Below are 13573 nucleotides of genomic sequence, written 5' to 3' on the forward strand. Positions count from 1 at the left end.
GCAGATGTTGATTCACCAAGATCTATGGGAGGACCAGTTTAGTATGCTTTATTGCGTGATGCTCTGCTATGATGAATGCTGACCCCTACAAGTGAGAGGATGTTACAAGTCCATGGGGCCTGATTTTGATTAAACACTTTAAAATGCAAACATTTGTGCAGAATTGCACTATCCCCTACATAATCCACTTTTTCCATGCTAAATCTTTAGGGGAAAACAAAGCCAAAGTCAGCAGGGGTCGAGCACCAGACACCAAACATGCTGCTCAGTAAAAATATATTTTCTTTCTCATTTGAGCTGTGATGGTTTTTCACTGTGCACACTGTAGTCAAATGCTATTTATAAACTAGATTTTGTTTGTTTTTAAGATATACGATAAGATACACACAGTAAAAATGACGATGATAGCCAGTTTGTTTTTAAAATTTCCAGAACGCACCATTATTGTTATTTATTGTATACTGTTACTAGTCAGACATTAGAATTGTTTGTACAAAATGCTTGTTTTTATTATCAAACCATGTAACCAAGACGAAGGATTTGGGTTACCCTCCCGACTAGACTGCATTCTCAGACAATAACCCTGGTGTAAACTGGGAGCATGTAAATCCCAAAGGTTGTATACATGTACCAGCTATATTTTCATATTAATTGAACAAACCTGTCAACACCACCAGCGCGTTATATAGCTTATTTACAGACTACTGAATATGAATTATTAATAAAGTTACCACTATGTTATCAACAAATAATGGTTTTGGAATACACTGGAGACTAATAGAGATATTTTATAGAATACTGTATGACAGTATGCAACAATTAATCGAGAGAGCCTTGTGTTTCAAATGTATTCTGTCCACACCAACAAATGATAATTGGAAAGTGATCCTATATTTCCTTCAATAGAGTACTGATGCTGGCGGATGAAAAAAAGACAGAAATCTTCGAAGTGACATTTCATTTGATAATCAAGGCACAGATGCACAAATGGCACTTTCCCTTTTTTCTGTGTGTGTCTAACACATTTCTGAAAAATAAACATGAATTAATTATATATACACACACAGACACAAACAGAAACACACATGCATCAGATATTATGTAGACTACAAGCTGTGTGCAGATTTATGTTTTTCATCAATATGTTCTTAATATATTTCTAAAGAAAAAGTAATACACAGATTTAAAGGAAACGTGTTAAATAAATTGGAACAGAATACTGAAAAAACTGACCATAGACCATCTGATTATATGACCTTACTTAAACTGATGCAATGTGATGTGTAATTAGAAGAAGAAAAAAGAGGCTATTAAAATATATATGTCAGACCGCAATTGTAAGAATAAAGAAATGTGATCATCGGTAGCCTCTCAACATTTGCGTACAGTCTGCGTCATCTCAGCTTATCATTTCCACAAGATCATTTAATCGGAAACAGTGGCATAGTTAATACCACACACGTAGATTTGGTCTTAGAAAGATGTACCCTGGGTCTTACCAAACCCACAAATGTCACTACATCTTCGTTAATGAGAAATTATCGGCCTGTTGTCAACAGCTGATTTTCCTTGATTCGTATCATTAGTTTAAATGCTGTAGCCACTTAACGTCCAGTTTGCCTACGATATAAAAGAACCATACAAAATCAGCCATCAATGTCCAAATCAATGTTACATCAAAATTTTACGTCCTCGTGGAGATACAGTACTGTGCATGCCCTCTAATTAATGGCAATGTTGACAAGCATCAATCTGACCGCTAACCGTTAAAACAATATAATTGTTACCGCTGGAGCTGTCCCTGGTGCTGAATAATTCAACATTTCTCCTCATTTCAGTAGTATACTTCATTTCTAATAAAACAAGCTAACAGAATATTGGTATTAATTTATTTTGTTATCTTTTTTTTTTTTTTTTTTTTTTTTTTTTTTTTTTACCAGGAAGTTATTTGAGAAGAAAAACAGTTTTACAAGTCAGACCCGACAAGTAAGACGTCAAATAAGCATCAAACTCCACAGACACATCAAAAGTTATGCACCCTCAAAGCCATAGTCTGAAAGTTCACAAAAGCAATAGAAAATGGTTTTTACAAATAACTATTTTAGCTATCAATAATGTGCTGGGAATACTTCAAACATACCAAAGGTGCTGAGTTTAAGCTATTTTTTGTAGTTGGTTCCTGGACCAGGGAACAATGTAACTAAAACGTTTTATTGACCAATTTATGTGTGTACCATCGAGACTGCCAAATTCAAATTCAAGACCCTATATAAGCATTGGTATTGACTGTTAACAAACCATAAAGATAAAATTGTAGTTCGCTCAAAATGGCTTTGTAAACAAACACCAGTCCATTGGAAAACAAAAAGCGGGATTTAACTGGATGCCTCACATTTGCGAGTAAAAACCGAATGATGTATTTGTGTATTTATTTTTACCTTTTTTGTGCATTTGTTGTGGTCATTTTTGTCACTTGCTGAGTATATATATATATATATATATATATATATATATATATATATATATATATATATCGTATATATATATAATGGTGGTTTTCCTGTAACTCAGTGAAGATACCCATCTATATATTTTACAATACATGGATACCCTTGTGATGCTAATATTAAAGAAGACTAGGTTCAATAGTACAGTCCGTGTTTTTTTTTCGTTAAATAGTGTTCTTCAGTGCTGTACAATCGTTCTATGTTGTTATTCTCTGCGATACGATTGTACCAGTTTTACATTTTTTAATTATTAGTATTTATTTTTTTTTAATGAAAGGTAGCCTCGGATAGCTCGCTTATTCTATACTTTAAAATTAATGGGCAAAATGATGAGAATATACTGTAAAAGGCATTGCATAGGGATTTGCTTAATTATCTTTTCATTTTTATAATTGCACTTAACGGTAACAAAACCTTTTGAACAATTTGATTTGCATTTTGCATACAAATAATTTATAATTCACATAGTAGAATTTGTCAAACGTATAATAAAGGTCCATTACTTGAGTAGCGTGTTTCTTATTATAGATTGCTAAACTTAAAACTATGTATTAATTAAACTGCAACTACAGGCAACAACCTGCACACCTGCAACACATTTTGTAAGACATTATAAGCGGATGCCAATTCAAGGGCCATTGTGGGTTGAGGTAGGGAATCAGTGTTTCTAACTGTTGGTGAACAATGCCTTATGCATCGTTTAAGAGAAAGCATTATTGCAAAGCGAGTTTATTTGTTTTACTCGAAGAACTGGTACGCCACAAGGAACAAATGTTCGCAAAACTTGGCGGCCGTTTAACATCGTCTGCTGCAAAGAGGGTTCAATGGATTGATTATAGCAGCCTCGCAAGAAGAAAATATGTGCAGTGGAGACGTGAGTGCGACAAAACAGGTGGAAGCACCACCCAGCCCCCTCCCCCCAGCCCATTACACTCTCATAGCAGAAGAAAACTGTACTCGCAATACTGGGCACGTCTGTCACTGAGGGGGTCAAATGTCGATGTGACACTCTGCTGGCTGAAACTCCAGCAGAGGGTGAGCCATTGCAAGATGATACCGCTCAGATGATTTTAGGTTCCTTTTCTGTTTGTATGCATTTTTCTTCTTGTGTGTTCTAATCGCTTTATGTAAAGTATGTGCTACTGTCTAAGAACTGTCTAACAACTTTGCCGCGATACCCTGTACGCAACTGAAGTTATATTGTAGCTGTAATTATGATCTCCCAAAGCATACCTGAATAGGCATGTGCACTACACAATGTATACTATCATGATACCTAGGTAAATACATACTCTTCATAGGTTTATTGGGTGTAATGGTGATCCATTTATGTGTTATTGTTCATCAGGGTTTGTTGATAATGCATCACCTTCACCTCCAGAGAAGGGTTTGGATGAAGCATCTCCCGCTGCATCACAACAGACAACACTTCATCAGTGCTCTAGCCTAGTTGTGTGCATTTGCAGCACTGACTTCATCAGCACAGAAAAAGAACACCTGAAAGTGGTAAAAAAATATCTACAGCTAAAAGAGAGAAAGTTAACTTTAAAAGAACTACCAAGACAAAAGGAGTCACTACAAACCCTAAAGGGAACTGCAGATACTGCAGAGAAACAGCTGCTGGCTACCTAGACCTTGTTGTGGATGCTTGTGCAATCTAACCCCTCTATTTTGTTATCTGTTGGAGTTCCACCCATGTCTTCCGAGTTGGCAGGTATAATTTTTGTGCTTGTACAAACTTCGTTTGATTAGTGCAACCTCTGTTTTATGTGTAACTGTATTTTTTCCCACAGATGCCTTCCCCATGAAAATAAAAAACATTTTATATATATATATATATATATATATATATATATATATATATATATATATATATATATATATATATATATTGTTATTGACTACTATTATTAATGTGTAAATGAAGCAGCCTCCACACAGGCAGTTTTTTTTTGTGATTTATTTTGCACACACATTACCAAAATACTACACACGTGCCTTTTTTCTTTATCTCCACATCTCTCAGTGCAGGCAGTCCCCTCCCCACTCCACCCCCTAAACAATTGCAGCCAGGCAGTAGTATACCCGCCCCCAATCGCAGATGTATACCAACAATATAAACTAAAGAGTATGCTAACAGCACAAAGTATTGTTTTTAATGGCATTTGCATTAATCGCAATGTAAACTAAATGTAGGTGAAAAACAAATATCATATTATAACTTATTTGAGGCGTAGGCTGCCACTAGACATATTTTGTCAGAATGAGTGAATCCCGCACTTGGGATCCTGCAATAAGAGGACAGGGGATATCCACTGTCCCCCAACAGCCATCCCTTGTGGAAGCCAACCTCCTCTCCAATGGGTTTAGCAGCACAGTTTGTCCATATAAATATATCACTTGTACAGCCTGGCCATTTAGCAACAACATTTCTTATAATGAGATCACGGTTGTATATAATCTGCATATTCATAGAGTGGTACCCTTTCCAACATACGTAATGATATTCATCCACACTTGGTGCTTTTATTTGAATATGTGTGCCATGCACAGCTCCAATCACATTGGGAAAATCACAGATGGAATGAAAAACATCCTTGATTGAGTGTAATTCCCGTACAGTGGGCCAAGTAATGTAGTCGGAAGTGTGATTTTTCAGAGCAGTAGTAACCTTACCAATGGAAAAAGATACTGATGCCTTGTTCAGTGCCAACGTATCGCCCAATACATTCTGGAAGGAACCGCTGGCAAGAAAACTTTGTGTAACCAATACTTGAGCTTCTGTAGACAGGGCATGATGTCTCTTTGTTTGTCTTCTTACATGTGGCTCAAGCGAGGTAAAAAGTTCCTGGGTGTCCTCCCTTTTTAACGGTACTTTGTCATTTTTTTCCTCATTAGATAGCTTGTCAAATATTTTATGTACCTGTCTGTTACTGTAATTTATGTTACCCCTGAACAGCCTCCTAGCATGCACATCATTTTCATGCAGACGGCGAGCTCCAGTCATTCTGCTAATGCACAGGTTATTTCTTCCTGGAATTTCTCGTGCTGTTGCCACTGCATTCTGAAAACGATTACGCAGATGGATAAGTTGGGTGTGATGGTCCTGGGCCTGTGTGGTCACCCTCTGCCTTCCAGGACATGGCCTGTCCCTCACAGAGCCAGTTTCCTGGTTTCTCTGGTCTAGTCTGCTGATTATTGAAGAAGAACATCTCATTATCTCACAGACTGGCCGCCTTCAATCCAGACAACTTTCACTACTCAAGCGAGGCACTGTCGTATCTTTCACTGTTCTTGCATTAATTCAAATCATATCTTTTCAAAAGGCTATTTTTACAGATTCTTCATCAACTCATTTTGGCAATTTTAACTCAAATACTAAACACTGAGCACCTGATGTTTTTATGAAATCACATGACTTGAGCTCACTATTATGTTATCCCAAGGAACAACATTACTCAGACAATCAACAAACCTATCTGTTAGCTATTTAAAATGTTAATAACATTATGTATGTACCCAATGAGCTATTGATGTAAAACTTACACTGGTGTGCTTTCATTGAGCATCTCTATCTATCTATCTATCTATCTATATATATCTATATATATATATATATATATATATATATATATATATATATATATATATATATATACATATATATATATATAGTGTAGCGTGCATGGGGGAAGGCAGCAGCAGGGCTTGTAGGTGACGTAATCACACACGAAGACATATGCATAAGCTTGCAATGGAGCTGGATCTTTTGTACTGCGATATCGGCTCAATGGTTTAGTGTGAGAGGTCCCGGTTTCGTGCCCTCCCTCCTCCTGTGTGTGGATTGCCTCGCCCTGAATGATGCACCTGCTTGCGGAACTGAGGTACGCTACTTACATATATAGCATGCTGTGAATATTCCAATAAAACCAAATAAATTAGAAATAAACTCTTACCAGCTACAAGTTGCTTCAGATGATCGTCACTCGTAATGCTAAGCATGAGCTGTATTGAACCTGATCAGACTAGAATCAATTGATTGAATGGCGTATTCCATCGATTTAATTCAAAATCATTGGCTATGTTTACAAACAGAAAAACGCACTACCTGATTCGCTATTCTCTTTGCTTTGTAGTGTTTACCTGATTTAGGAGGCTTTACAGCAGAACTGACTGGGATATACGATATTGTCAGATAAATATAAAATGGACTTACTGTTAACCATATAGCAAAGGAAAAAGACACAGTTAAAAACATTGGTAGCCTATATAACGATTCAGTTCAATTGTAGCCTACTGCTATACTTGGCACTTACGGTTTTTGTTTTCCTAAGGCAGATCTCCCATTCACTTGAAGTCTTACCTGAAATCTTGTTCTTTGAACATGTAGCAATCTGCCCATTCTGTAAAGTCGCGGCGTTTATACACTAGCCTATCCATAATACCTAGGTTTATAGAGCGGCTGTTTTGCCACTGTTGTCAACTAGAACGCACACAACCCTACCTATTAGAAAAGCCAGTATCATACCGTACAAGCCTGCTTTGGAGGAAGATTGCAGCGGAGATATTATCATTAGTCTGTATGGGCTTTTATTAAATAGATAGCAGATTTATCAGCCACGATCTGGATCTGTATATTGCATCTATAATGCATAGGCATACAGAATGCCCAGTATAAACATATTAACCTGATCTGACATCACTTAGACAGTCAAACAGACGCACTGATGTAGCTTTGTGTCCTGTCCTTGATTGGAGTTTCTTTTTTAAATATCGAGTTTCATTGTCCTTTAAGTTATTTGTTTTGATGTAGTTCCATATGCATTTCTTAGCACCACGTTTGTAAAGGGATTACAGTAGGTACGGAGGTGCATTTATGTCCCAGTGAGATGTGGATTATGCAATTTGTCCCTTGAATGTGACGCATTTTGACGCAGGGAAAGTGCGACTGGCCTACCCTCTGTAGGAGTTACAAGCTTGGAGCGCATATTTCTAAAATCTAGAAAGTATAGTACGATGATGGTATGATGACATCACGAATCTAGAAACATAACGTTCCCATTCAGCTGCCAAAAGTCTTTGTAAACAGGCATACTCTCTGTGATATCAACTATGTTAGATATACGCAAGGCTTCATGGTAATTTTAGTTGAACTTTTGAATTCTCTAAGCAAAGGCCACGCAAGCAAAGATGCACGATCATAGTGTTTAGCTGATAAGACGCGTAACCAAACAAAACGAAACAAATCAGAAGACATTCAAAATAAGTGTAATACATCACGTCCTGCTTATCGTGATAATAGGTTTAACAAAATAATCGTATGTCTATTAATTTCATTCATGAAACAGATATAGTGGTTCATTCCATTGAACTCTGCCACTGAAATCATACTATGTCGAGGGTTATGAACATCAGCCATGTAACTTGGGGAGCTTCTTTAGTGAGTTCTGCCTGTAAAAGTCCTTGAATTGCCAGGATGGATCTTACCACAGTACCGGTTAGACAAAATGGGGCTTTGTAAACTATACGTCGTGCTCTTGTTTACTTATAAAATTACATATTGGTTATGAATATAAAATTGTGGCAGAGCAATTTTCTTTATTATCCTTTTCCGATGATATATCAGCTATATATATTATATATATCTATCATATATATATATTATTATATGCTTATTATAATATATATATATATATATATATATATATATATATATATATATATATATAAAAACTTATAAATAATTTATATTCTAATATACAAATAAAGAAATACTCTATCATCAGATTATTATCCAGTTTTCAATGTACTATATATAGTTATTATAATTCCATGATAATCAATACCAGCAACAGTTATCCTTTTTTTCAAGACTTTACAGCTATTTAAAATATTTTAATTATTAGCGTACTGTTAAAATAAAAAAACTGGTGTCAGGTTTATTTAACTGTAATTTCAGACATTTAAGCAAATTCGCGATATGCACTATATTTTGGGTTATGCTAAATAGCCTAGTGCAAGTGGAAACGTCGAAAATAATTCCAGTAGCAATGCTTCTCATACTGAGAAACAGGCGTATGTATATCCTTCAAATAAAGGCTACAGTGGGCAACTAACTGCGTTTTATATACAACCTGATACAGAGTTGCAAATGTAGGCGAACTAATTTATTTGCAGCCCTGTGCAGGCATCTAATACATCGCATTTTTTCTTTGTGAACGGCTTTTCTTCTTCTTCTTCTTCTTCTTTTGCTGGTGAACGTTTGTATTCATTAAAACCTGAGAATTGCTGTCACTTCACGCATATGGTTCTAAGTGTTTTAATCCCAATTAGGGGCGGCTGACACACAGCCCTATTCATCAGCCCTTGAATACATTTGCCTAGAAATGAACTTCACAAATAGTCTGAAGTAAATGTGCCCATCAGCAAGGAAAATCGGATTGAATGACGAGCTCATTCTAAGGCAATCGAGTGAGAAAAGGTATGAATTTATAAGGTACACCGAAACATTTCAATTCAGACCCAAGTTTACTCTCTTTTATCTTCGGTTTTTCAACCGAAAAAAGTTAGTAAAAGTTAAGGAAATTTGCTTTGAAAAAAAGGAGCGTTATAGCTTTGAATACTTTAACGAAGCACCCCCTTTTTAGAAAGCGCTTTAAGGAAATTGGAGCACGCATGAGCTGCACTGAATCAGTTGTCTATTTCGCTCCTTAATGTGATTTTGAATATTAGTCTGGGTTAAAACCCAATCATGTCATCTGGTGGGATTCCCATAGAACCATAATTACTATTCAAAAGCTGACTTAATATCCCACCCGCATCTCCTATGCTTCGCAGCTGGTCTGTGCTGTTTAATACAGCTTGCTCTTTCCCTACGAAAACGAGAAGGCAAATGAATCGACACCTCGGCAGACAGAATCCCAACTTAAAAATCCACAGGACAAGTGCAAAATGAGTATTATTATTTATCTTAATACACCCTCTTAATATTGTTATATGATAATAATCACTGAATAAAATATATGCGCATTTTATTTAAAACAAAATTGAAAAAAACAAAACTGTTTTTATTAGGACGTCTGTGGAATTCATGTTCTTGCAAAAAAAAAAACAGTGTTTCTTACTCTTCGTGAATATATTTTGAACGTTTCTAGGGTTTGGTTAAAATCATATGCATTTATTCGCTAAATGGTAGAGGTAAATCAAGCATTGTTTCTTTATGTGTAATATTACAAGTGTTATTTGCCCGCCTCCCCTCTAACAGTAAATCACAAGCCTATAAACGGTTAACAGTTATTCAAACATCCATGAACGGGGCACATTAAGAATGCGAACAATACGGGTTGTTTTAAGGATAAATAGATATTCAAGCTTATATTTGAACAACCTAAAAATAAAAACGATTTAAATAAATAAAATAAGTAATCGCAGATGTTAAAAAATATTTTTTTTAAAAGTGCATGAAAATACCCACATACAACACAAAGGGCTTGGATAACGTAGCATAAAACTAATGTAAAGCATATTTATTTACAATATTCACCATAACAATACGAATGACCTTATGCCATACCGAGTTAATCAGAAATCTATTGGTATATCAAACATACCGAGTTCCAGCTATTGGAGTTGATTATTGGGGCTGGTTATACTAACGGGCCATTCATAGAAAAGTTACATTGTTATAAACATATTTAAGTTCCAAAATGTTACCAATTGCCATTTACCTCATATTACTTTTGTCAAAAAAAAGTCACTGCTTTGTATCAGAAATGTCCCCGTACCCTTTACATTGCGAAGTTGGGCCGAATATACAGATATTCATGCTGGGTTGAATGTAATGTTTAACCTTCTGTGCGCTGGAACAGTTTGATAGCTTGAATAGAGCACCCTGGTGGGACATTGGTCCCTGCAACTGTGCCTCTTTAGATTGTCGGTGTTCTTCTACATTGAACCGTCATTATGTGGCAACCTGTTAAATCAAAACCCACTTCGAGCCAAAAGTGTAGCGCCGAGGCACAAGCAGTTCAACTGTATGGCCAAAAGTCAGTAAAATAACTTATCCCGAAGTTTATTTCCAGTGTAAAGCACAGTTGACAGCCTCCGAGTGTTTAAGTCTATAAAAAAAGAGTACTGGAATGTTTTGATTGAGTCCACGACATTGTCCAAGGATAAAGCTTAAACCATGTAATTAATGTGTCTTTTTAAGACGGGACAATACAGTCGTTCAGGCTATTTAATTTCATTTAATTTTCCATCCCATTTGCTACGAACACAGCTTTCACTTTTAACACGCAGCCTTTCATTTCGCGATCTTGCTCCAGTGCGCACATTAGATTGGTTTCACCCTTTGCTTTTTGGGGAGTGAAAATATAAAAGAAAATGTCTTCCTTTCCTCTTTTGTGAGCAATTTATTTCACTTGGGGAACTTCAACTTTGAGCCACTGGACAAGAATAAAAATTGGATGGCTGGTGTGAATGGCTCCAATGCGGGATCTTTTCTTTTCTTGGTGGATGGGAACCAGTCACAAATGGCAACATTAATAAATAACTTTCCTCACAGCCAGCCTTTACATGGTCCTATTGATAAAATTGTTCGCGTGTCGTTCACGCTCTTTGACTCTTTTAGCCTGCCATAGAGAGGCTCCCCAAAAGGAGCAGTGGGGTACCTTTGCAACCAAAAGACATCCACCACTGCTATCCCAATTTCAACTAAGTGTCATCCTAAAGTCGTCAGGCCAAGGGTTACAGGGACATGTTCATGGCTTAAATTTATTGCCCCCAACTTCTTGTTTTTTTTTCTGCTATTCATACCGATGATCAAAGGGGTCATACACAGTTTTTCATTCTCTGGTGTAGTCACATCACAATCAGACTATCTGATAATTTTCCAGACCCTTAACTCGACAGTGGATTTTATCTCAACAAAATATTTTTTACCCCTTTAACAATATTATAAACATCGGCTAAGACCATTACATGACATAAAAGGGCAGTAACCACATATATAAACGCTTCTCCACAAATTTAGATCAACATGGGAAAATACTGACACTTAAATCACCATTACCCGTTATAATCATGTAAATGCACAGCAAACAAAAGATACTTATTGTATTGATTACAGAAAATATTTTCACTATTCTTTCTAACAAGATGTGTTATAAATAAATGAGTCTATAGTACGCTTTACTTGTCTATATACTTTTTTAGAAGTTGTTTGCTTATTAAGAATCGCAATTATAATGCTGTAATAAAACATGATTCCATTCATTATTGTTGTATTGCATTCTATTGATTTTTATAATGCGATACTTTGTAACAATTGTAAGTCACTTAGGATAAGGGCATCTGCTAATAAATAAATTACTAATAATAAAGGAATACGCTATGCAGACACGAAAGAACAGGACAAAGGTACAGAAAAAAACTTGTTAAATGTTAAATTTAGCAATAATGTATCAGCATATAAAACCACATTTATAACTTTAATTAGGAAGTCCTTGCATTTCGCGATAATTGTTTATAGTAGAACTGGTTATAAAATATATACATACACTGAGTTCCATTACAGCTGCGGAGAAGGTGTATAAAATATCTGAATGTACAGAACCATTGTCTCTATAAAAGGCCGGAACAGTTAAATAAAGTAAAAGGTGCAATGGTATGTTGTTATTTTTTTTTTTTTAATTTTTAATTTTTTTAAAAGAATATGCCAAACCCTATTGTCAATTGAACGTGGTATGCTGGTGTGAAATGATGAGATGGTGGTTATTGTGAAAACTGTGGCTTTTCCTGATCCTTTCCTATCAAGTACCTGCCCAGTTTCCGTGAGGCACACGCCAGGAATCAATAGAAGTTAACAAGTCCTCCAAACATTCCTGCTGTCTTTGTTAACCAAGCCTACAATAAAGCCAATGGAAAGGAAAAAGGATCTTTGAAGTATATTAAACCTTAAAAGATTCAGCCAAGTAGATTTAAAGTAGCTACTGATTTCCCAAAACAGGTTTGTCTGGGAACAATACAAGGAGGTACAATTTATGGAGAAATTATACAGTTTGTTTTTCACTTAAAACATCGTAACTGTCTTTGGGACAATGTCACATGCTGAGGATTAATGGTCCCTACAGACCTTTGATTCACTCGAGCCTTTTCTCTGCCCTTGACAAATTGGATTTTAGGAATGGGAAGGTCGCCTGGCTCATTGTTTCCTGACCATTTGGAACAGTTGATTATGCAGGAGGGTTAGGGAAAGTCTCCATGTGACCCTCTTGGAAGTATCTCTGCAGCTGCTAAAAGAGCTAAACTCTCTCACCGAACTGAGCGCCCCAGTGCATTAATGTGCCAAGGGATACTCTCCTGTTCCAATTGAAAAGAAGGCGCACATACGCCATCGCGTCACTTTGCAGGCGGAGATAAGCCTGTCTTCATCTCTACCACTGCTTGTCTCAATCAGTCCATCCCTGTTTGGTAGTCTTGGTTCTGATTACTTTCCACTTGGAGCCAGCAATGCAAGCAACCAGGACTCCGACAATTAGCGTCTGTGCAGACAACCTCATCCCAGCCGGACTACGGTTAGGTCCGGCCCCGGCAATCTTAAAACTGGGCAAGTATATGACTGATCGCAAGGAGCCTGGAATAAAGAAAAAGGTAAACTAACTGAAGTTTTCAATACAGTGATTAAAAAAAAAGTACCTTGGATACCTATTTCTATTTCTTCCACAAAAAACAACTTGTGTATTTCTAACACGAAAATGTGTTAAAATGAATATATATATATATATATATATATATATATATATATATATATATATATATATATATATATATATATATATATATATAGATATCGAATATTATAAACTAATTTTGTTTATCCTACTATTGATACAGTTAATTATGTCAATGTTTCTTGCATTCTACATTATTTTTCCAATGAAGTAAAAGTGTCAACTCTCATCAGTGAAATTTCGTTGTTGATTAATTGATCTTTTTCATGTGGAGGAGCTGTCATTGCAACACCGTCTTTCTTTTATTGCTGTAATGGGGAAATGGAATCGTTAATA

General features: G+C 36.0%; 1 protein-coding gene across 1 annotated transcript in view; it reads left to right on the top strand.

Moving 5' to 3' along the window:
* Positions 1-12989: 12989 nt before the first annotated feature.
* LOC121315336 (PR domain zinc finger protein 13-like) overlaps positions 12990-13573 on the top strand; it is a 6286-nt gene continuing 5702 nt past the window's right edge. The window contains exon 1 of the mRNA XM_041249369.1: positions 12990-13157. Within this exon, the coding sequence (XP_041105303.1) occupies positions 13017-13157 (141 nt within the window). The 5' untranslated portion in view covers positions 12990-13016. The remainder of the gene's footprint in view (positions 13158-13573) is intronic.

Source organism: Polyodon spathula, chromosome 5 (genome assembly GCF_017654505.1).
Source record: "Polyodon spathula isolate WHYD16114869_AA chromosome 5, ASM1765450v1, whole genome shotgun sequence".
NCBI lineage: Eukaryota > Metazoa > Chordata > Actinopteri > Acipenseriformes > Polyodontidae > Polyodon > Polyodon spathula.